The sequence below is a fragment of the Pinus tabuliformis genome, chromosome 2_2 (assembly GCF_031772625.1).
Source record: "Pinus tabuliformis cultivar Carrire ecotype Pingquan chromosome 2_2, CPIR1, whole genome shotgun sequence".
In the NCBI taxonomy this organism is placed as follows: Eukaryota; Viridiplantae; Streptophyta; class Pinopsida; order Pinales; family Pinaceae; genus Pinus; species Pinus tabuliformis.
Window position 1 is genome coordinate 857250809 of NC_142300.1, and position 8582 is coordinate 857259390.

Genomic DNA, 8582 nt, shown 5'->3' on the forward strand with positions numbered 1-8582 from the left:
TCATGAAGAGTATCACAAACCCGACAGTAAGGAGGAGCATTATCAACCAAATTAGTAAACGGATTAGGAGGTCTCTGCTCACTAGATTGACCCTTCTTTTGCCAATTGTTATTTCTGTTATTATTATTTCGAGGTTGGAAATTTTGCGTTTGTGCTCGTTCCATTTGGACTAATCTATTCTGCAAAGTTGCTATCTCCTTATTATGATTAATTTCCATGGTTTCAATCTTTTGGAGCAATTTGAGAACAAGTTCGCTTTCAAGCTCTTGAACTACTTTTCCTTTAGGTTCTTTTAGTTTCGTAGCAGCCCTATCGAAACCTGGGATCTCAAACTTCCCAGATGTTGCCTTGTCCTTTTCAAGCTCTATAGCTAAGGCCTGGCAATCTCTATAATCATTAAGTCTAGCACGCCTTAATTCATAAGATGGCTCAGGACTAAAGGCATCAATGTAAAAATCTCGAAGAGATTTGTCGGTAGGTTTATAGTCTTGAGGTAATTCTCTAACAATACCATTAAACCTTTTGTTAAACTCTTCAACAGTTTCATTATCTCTCTTTTTTATTATGCTAATAGCTTTTACGAGGTGTCTTCCTTCTCTCTTATCTCAATACTTTTCTTTAAAGGCATCAATGATCAATTGTAAGGAATCAAATGAATTCTGAGGCTTTTCAGTAAACCACTCATGAGCATCGTCCCCCAAGGTTAAAATAAAAAGAGTCATTCTAACATCCTCATGATCGAAATCAGCAGACCTTGCGTACTTAGCCATCCATATACTGAAATCGCTCAAATGTGAACTAGCAATAATCGCATTATCTCCCTGAAAGCTAGGCAACTTATCTAACCCAAGTGATGGAAGATCATTGGGATACCCTGGAATGTTAGAAAAATTGCAAGGGGCATACATATCCATGATGTCGTGCCCAACTGGACTAGTAAAGAGCAAATGGATATTAGAGAGGGCTTCTTGTCTGAGGTTAACAAGAAGTGTACGAGAAGAGAGGTTGTGTAATCGTACCTTGAGGGCCCTTTCAGGATCAGGAGCAAGATTGCACAGACTACTTGGATGTCTTCTAGTATACACTCTTGTAGATAATATATGAAGTGGAGTCGCCACCCAGACAGGAAGTGAAACACGGAAAAGTTCGAAATGAAAGGACCAAGGACAGAAAAAACTCTATCCCCGGCAACGGCGCCAAAAAATGTTTTCGCACAGATTATCACGACAACACTCAAACCGAGAGTTGCCACCCTGATCCCCAATCTCTCCGTTTAAGCCTGTCTCCTGCGGCTAAGGGGGGTAGACCCTATAGGACAATGGATGACCAACTGTGGACCAGTTGGGTTGGGAGACACGAGGGGAAATAAGCACGCACTTGATTTTATTAAGTTAATAGACCAGTGCCTTATAGAGTTAATGACTGAATGATTATCTATCAAATGCTGCGAAAAGATGAACTCATTAACAATCATTTACCATTAGATAACTCAAACAAAGATTAACTTTTACCAAATGCGAGATAATTGATAAATGCTCAATGGCTCAACGATATCCAAGCAATTAAAATACGAAAGATTAAACGCTTTAAATAACCATGTAATTTTAGATGCTAACTAGTCATCACTTTCATGAACATTTGAGCATGTTTAACCACATAAAAAAATGATAAATATTAATCCCACATCAAAATTTTAGCCTTAGCAGAAAAGATATATCGCAAACATGAGAAAGCCTTGAGCCAAGACTGAATCTGGCACAATATTTCCAGAATATTTTTTATATTTTTAAATAAAACAAAACTAAGCCAACTGAAGTCTAAATAAATGAAACTTAAAATCTAAAGAAAATTCTAAACTATAAAACAATAAAAAGTCTAAAGATTACTTTTTTATGCATGTGAGAATTTTTTTATTTTTTTTAGAATAAAACAAAAATGAACTAAGCAGAAATTAGGATAAATAAAACGTAAAAATTATTAACACTAAACTAAACTTAAAACTAAGACCTAACTTTAAAAAATCAAATTTTAAACTAATCCTAATTTAAAATTTAATTCGAAAAAAAAAATAATAATAATAATAATTATACCTTATTTTATTTTTTTATTTTTTATTTAATTTTTATGAAACTAAAATCAAAACTAAGTCTAAAAATGAAACGGAACTTTAGAATCAATTCTAATCTAAAACAAATTGAAAATTGATTTTTTTTTTTTAATGATGCGTCTAACCCCAAAACTAACTATATGCTAACGTAAATCCTGAATATTTTAACGCATGTAAAAAAAAAACAAAACAAAACCTGACCAGAAAAATGCATTCCCCTTTTTTTTGTGTCTTTGTAGGCTGAAAAGCGTGAAGAGTTGATGGCAGAGTGACAGGATGGACGTGAGAGATACGCGCAGGCTGGATGGTCTGGGCAAGACGGAAGAGGGCAGGCGCAATGGAGAAGGAACGAGGGTTGAAAAGAAACGATGGCAGCGTACAGGTTATGCACGACGGAGAGAAGTCAACATAGAATAGTTGGTTTGGGCAACGCAGATACGTGGAGAACGAGCAGATAATTGGAGCTGCATGGGCTTGATGTGCATTGCAAGTGCGGAGGTGACTGGCGTGACAAGGATGAAGCCTACGTGAGGGAGAATGTGAAACGGCCAGCTACGAGAGTGAGAAGGAATGCGACGATGGAGAGGAAAATTGCGGGATGTAAGAGGTAGAGCTCAAGGGGACGCGGGTTTCGAAAAAAAAAGTTGTGGCAAAGAACAAAGGGAGCTACGTGCAAAGATAAGCAGCGAGCTTAGGCGAGGGGACAGCAGATAAAGGAGTGCAGGTCCAAGGGTTTTGCTCGCAGCGTAGAGGGATGATATCGTGCGAAGGGTGAGAAAGATTTGTTCCACGGATCTCTTGCAAATCGGAAAAGGTTGCGTGTATGATGCTGGAGCAGAAAGTTGAAGAGCAGTAACAAATGATGGCATACAGTGAAGTGAATGGCTTTGTGGAGAGGGATACGTGAGAATTTTGTAGCGATGGGAGGACACAATAGGTTAGTGAAGCTGGATGATAGATAGAAAGATGAGCTAAAGGATGACAGTGTTGAAACTTGGCAGCGATCCAGGAGGTTGCTTAAAAAAAAATCGAACAATTTTCCTGCGGAAATAAAACCCCAACAAGTAGATAGCTAACCCTCTTCAAAAAAAATTGAAAAACCTGCACCTGCAACCTGTAATGGAAAGACAAGCACCCAAAGAATATATATGCAAAAAAACTAAAGCCCTACAAACCAGCTACAATATTTACAGTTTGATGACTCTACAACAGCCAGATTTATTAGTAATCCTCGATAATACTTTCAAAATTTCAGATTTACTATGAGATACTTCGGAAATCTCTCATGCAACTCAAAAATAAACTTAAAATGATAAACCCAGAATCAAAATTGGTTGGGCTCTACAAGAAAATGCTTGGCAGGAGTCGGCGGGTTCAGCCTAGAACTTCCCCAAACGCCCATTAATTTTCTCAATCTGGATTCCCTGCACGGCTCACTTTAGCTATCAATAAAGAGGGAAAAACAGTACTAAATTCCAAATCCAATAGAGATACCTGCCATTACTTTCAGAAATTCTATTACCATTAAAACCCTAGTGAATGAACAAGATACCTGTGTTCAACATCACTCTTCACCAAGCTATTATTAATGGCTGAAAATAAAATTATGCAGAAAATAAAACAGCTTACAGCACTTCAGGAGAGTAACACCAGCAAGATTTCAATCCCGAAGTCTTTCTTTATTGCACCAAAAAAGGTTTACAAGAGAGCTTTCTTCAGCACAAGACTCATAGATTGAATGATCTCAAATGACCCCTAACACCCTATTTAAAAGAAAACAACGGCTAGTTCAAGTGATCCATGTCAAAATGATCTCGACCGTCGATGAGGATCAAGATATCTTTTAATCTCACCGTCGAAATTTTAATAAATTAAAAATTAAAATTTTACATTTGTTTTCTCAAAATTTCGACTTATTTTATTATTTTATTTTATTTTATTTTATTTTTATCTATTTTATATTTTTTCAATTTCTTTAATTTTAAATTTTTTTTTTGGATCCTCGAACTTAGTCTTTGGAAAAATTACCTAGGACTTAGGACTTATGACTTATGAGGGGACTAAAACATTTTCTAACCCTCAAGACACTTTACATCATGACTTTTACAATTTTACATCTGAAGGGGGAAAACCATATGACATAGACCCTCATAGACCACCCAGTTCTACAACCAAATATAATATAGCAGAGTAACGCACTAGGATTCCCTTAAGATTCTAATGACAAAATTCATTCCAGCTTTGGGGTTAGGCTGGAGAAAAACTCTGCCGATCATGGATCGGTGAGACAAAAAACCTTCCGGAACGTAGATTATCACTAGAAAATTAGGTCCACCTAAACAATTTACATACATGACTCATATCTACTAAGATTATTTACAATTTACACATGCAGACTGGGTTGACAACATAACACGATCAGGTTGATGATGGAAGTCGAATGGCACGGATACATCGATCAAGCGCTATCCCTTTTGCGAAAAAAAGGCGTGTATTGCTATGGGTAGTTGACACGTAGTGGTCAACAGATATATAATGGCAAACGCATCTTGAATGTTGTCTTTTTCATGGTATTTCTGAGCATTGCAAATTGTGTGGTTATGTTTTGCTTTGAATGTATGATGGCAGTTTATGGTATTTCTGTCTTAAACGCTGGCACTATGGACGGTCGAGCAAGATTTAGATGACATAATTCATTACTATTTTCGTTCCTTACACTTGATCTATACTGATAATATTAAACTTGTGATATTACTCAAAGATTGATCACAATTTACCTTTGTTATGTCTAGTGTCTTACACTTCATCTATACTAATATTGTTACGTCTCGTATCTTACACATGATCTATACTAATAATAAATTTCTGGTGATATTGCTCAAAGATTGATCACTATTTACCTTTTTACATCACTACTTTGTGGTAATATTGTTCAAAAATTGATCACTATTTACTATTTACCTTTGTTACATCATTACTATGTGGTTATTATCTTACCCTTGTTAGAGACTGTGGTACATCATTATTTTGGGGTTACTAAATACCCTTGTTACAAGATAACAGGTGTTTTGATATTGGTTTTGATCACTATTTACATGACATGGACTTTGGAATGTTATTATCTACCGTTGTTACAATCTCTGTGATATATCAGTACTTTGTGGTTACTATTTACCTGTAACAAGTGTTTTGATATTAGTTTTGATCTCTTTAACATGAACTTTGGAATGCTCTAAAATGGTCATTAATAATATCTGATCTTTAGAAATATAGCGGTGTATGCATTTCAAAAAATAACATTTTGATCATCATAATGAATGTTGTCAATGTTGTCTCTAGGATGTGATTAGAGGATACATTACTTTTGGCTGTTCGTATCAACTTCAGATATACTACTTGTTGATATTTTCAATTACGGTGCAAGGTGCCTGTACTTTTGGGAATTTTAAATCATAGCAAGTTCATTGCTTGGGTATGCTATTTTTTCGTTGACAGTGGAAGCGAAAGCCAGATTACTGCATCTAAGAACCCTGGAGTAATTAACAGTAAGTGCACCATCTCAATCACCACCCAGTGCTGTAAATGTGAATGATGGAGCTACCAAGTTGCCGGAAAAACTGGAACAACTAAATGTTCGAATCGATCGACATCTAATCATTCCAAATCATCTTCAAGTTCCTGAAGCTGCTTTTATAGGGCTCAGTTTTGGAAGCTCTGGAGCATTCTTTGGAAATACTTTAAGCACAGAGTTTGGCAAGGGTGGTAGTGACAAGAGTACCACCTCACTTTCTGAGACATCCCAGAAAACAGAGGATTCAAAAGAAGAACCTTCTTTAAGGTTAATTTATATATTTATATATATATAGATAGATAGACAGTTGTTGAGTCGGTTAAAATGAGGCATTATAGTTCGCCTATATTGAAAAAAACTAAAAATGCTAATAATGGTGAATTTTTGCAGGACATCAAACACAAGCCCAGAGTCTCCAAGTGAACACTATGAACATACATCTCCCATTGAAGATCACAACTTGTCTTCTGGTATTGACATTACAAATTCAGTCACAGCAAACGGGGTTTCTCAATCTGATCCATCCAACCAAGATCCAGTTGTACAGTTGGACCCTTAGTATTCACCTGTTGAAACTGCTCCAAGTTATGCAAGTGTTGGGTTAATGCCTCAGATTATGGGTAGCCAATACCATTCTTATGAACCTGCCTTATCCAACCCACTTGATGCTTCTCGGCAACCAGGCCTTCTGGTATTTCTTACATTCGTTGTTTCTGGCAATATGGAAATGGCATTGATATAAAAGCACATTGTCAGAACTCAGAAGTCTCAAATGTACATATAACTGCTAATAATCAAATAATAGAAGTAACGATACATGCTATTTTTAATCAGAATTTCTTTCTACAAAGTTATCCTGTCATTTCTCTGGCTTGCGCTTTCTTTCCTGGATGGGCCTATAAATTTTGAAACTTTGGTGGTATCTAGTCTCTGTGGTTAAGTAGCATGAAGGACGAGTCATTGGTTAGGTTTAGTATGTCGTACGTGTGGTCAATGCATTGACCTCACTGGACATAGCATAAGGTTATTTTCCCAGTGAATTAAATAACCTAATAAATGAAACAATAAATCTATTAACAAAAGTCTCTGAAGAAAATGCATTTTTTCTTCCACAGAACTTTGCTTTGTTTAAAAGCAGATAGCTCGAATCATTTTTGCATCGAACTGGCTTAGGTCCCGAAAATTTATTCTGCACATATTTTTTCACCTTTGCGTTGCTTTTCTAATGCTACTAGGTGACTGAATGCTAGGTTTTTTTTAACTACCCTTTGCGTTGCTTTTTGTATGGAGCTTCCGTAAAATAAGAGATGACTGAATTCTGGAATTTTCATTGCTACCTTAAGGTGAAAGTGCTTTTTCTGTCTTGTCTATTTTGTACATCACATTTGTGATCCTGACAATTTTTTTATGTAGATGCAGCAACCATATGATCCTTCAACAAGCTGTTACACTCCATTTCTCAGACCTGGAGATGGCGATGCTCGCTTTAATCCATTTGCGGGGGCAACAACCGTAAGCAAATATAATGAGAATTCTAAATTTTTAGCAGGCCAAAATGTATCAGCATCGCGGGAGGTACCTGTACTGGACCCATGGCCTGATGGTCAATTTTGTGGTAAGGGTGTAGTTGATTGCATGTATTTGGTATTGATGTTGGTGTGATATTATTTTCAGACTGGAAGCTCTGCAGCTGTATCGTCTACGGGTCCCACAGCTCCAGGAACACAAATGGCGGAAGTTGCACAGACTACTGTATCATTCCCTCAGCAGCAGATGCATTTGTTTCCCCAACCTGGTGGTGTACATATTTCTCACTTCCATCCCACGTACTTCCCTTATCCTCATCAACGCTTTTCACAATTGTACATTTCACCTCCGGAATAAATAATTTTGCTGGCAATATAGGATATCCCCAGCCCTCGAGTGGGACCTGTTATCTTTTTCCTTCTGGTAGTTCGTTCCCTTCAGCAGCTTCTGCCATGAAGTACTCACTGTCCCAATTTAGGCCCATGACTGGTGGCGGGAACTCTTCTCAGACAGGTTTTCCTGTGGGGTATGCTAGTTATACAGCATCTCCATCTGGCCTTTCTGCAAGTCCTGTCACTGAAGGGAGTAGATATGGCTTTGAGGAGAACAAGGAAACCAATTTGTGCATTCCAAGTCAACAGGTTCATCCTTTCTTTAGCCCTTAAAAGTCTGATATGAAAGCATTTTGACGGGAGAGGTTAATTCAAGTTGTATGAACCATATTTTATTATACTGAAACTTTTCTTGGTGGGCAGGTTGATGCCTCTGCATTTTGGTTTCGGACACATCAAAACCTTTCTGACATGCAATTAAATTCATACTATAGCTTGACAACACGGGTGGCATTTGCGCCTACACAGTCTGGCCATGCAGCATATGCTGGCTTGTATCACCCTGCACAATCAGGGATGGCCTAAATTTCACCTCAGTTGCTTCAGCAATCAGAGCCATTAGGGGCAGCTGTTGGCGGTACTAATTCCCAGACAGGGTTTACCAGCAATCACAACCAGGTCAACTGAATAGGAGCAACAATTACCGACTTTCAGAAGATGTTTGATTCATTGATTTGCCTTAGCATAATACAGATTTGCAACACTATCCAATCAATGTAAACTTTCAATTGCAATGATTGCGGGGACTGCCTCTGGGGCTGAGACGAGTGTACATAAAGTTTAACGGAACTTTTAGGTTAAGGTATTTGAAAGAAATTACAGTACCCGTAATGAATTGGATGTTACGCTTTATTTCAATAAAAAGCATGAATACGAGAGTTTGATTTTGTTGTACAATTTCTTTACTGTAGGGTGAATTTTGACAATGGGCACATTATCAGATGCACCAGTAACCTGGTGTTAAGATAATTTAATTCAAGTTCAA

The 8582-nt window shown here is 37.3% G+C and overlaps 1 protein-coding gene across 1 annotated transcript; it reads left to right on the forward strand.

Moving 5' to 3' along the window:
- The first annotated feature begins 5522 nt into the window (after positions 1–5522).
- Positions 5523–8334, forward strand: LOC149195679 (uncharacterized). Its single transcript, XM_089408696.1, has 5 exons — positions 5523–5945; positions 6069–6369; positions 7092–7253; positions 7353–7846; positions 7961–8334. Exons 2-4 carry the CDS (start codon positions 6283–6285, stop codon positions 7560–7562), a joined length of 459 nt encoding a protein of 152 aa, XP_089264822.1. The 5' UTR covers positions 5523–5945; positions 6069–6282; the 3' UTR covers positions 7563–7846; positions 7961–8334.
- Positions 8335–8582: the final 248 nt, after the last annotated feature.

What these genes read in the sequence shown, in the direction of transcription:
- LOC149195679 (XM_089408696.1), top strand. Translation starts at nt 6,283, where the DNA reads ATGCCTCAGATTATGGGTAGCCAATACCATTCTTATGAACCTGCCTTA. An exon ending in CTCGGCAACCAGGCCTTCTG is followed by an intron (nt 6,370 to 7,091) that starts GTATTTCTTACA and finishes TTTTTTATGTAG; the next exon opens with ATGCAGCAACCATATGATCC. An exon ending in ATGTATCAGCATCGCGGGAG is followed by an intron (nt 7,254 to 7,352) that starts GTACCTGTACTG and finishes TATTATTTTCAG; the next exon opens with ACTGGAAGCTCTGCAGCTGT.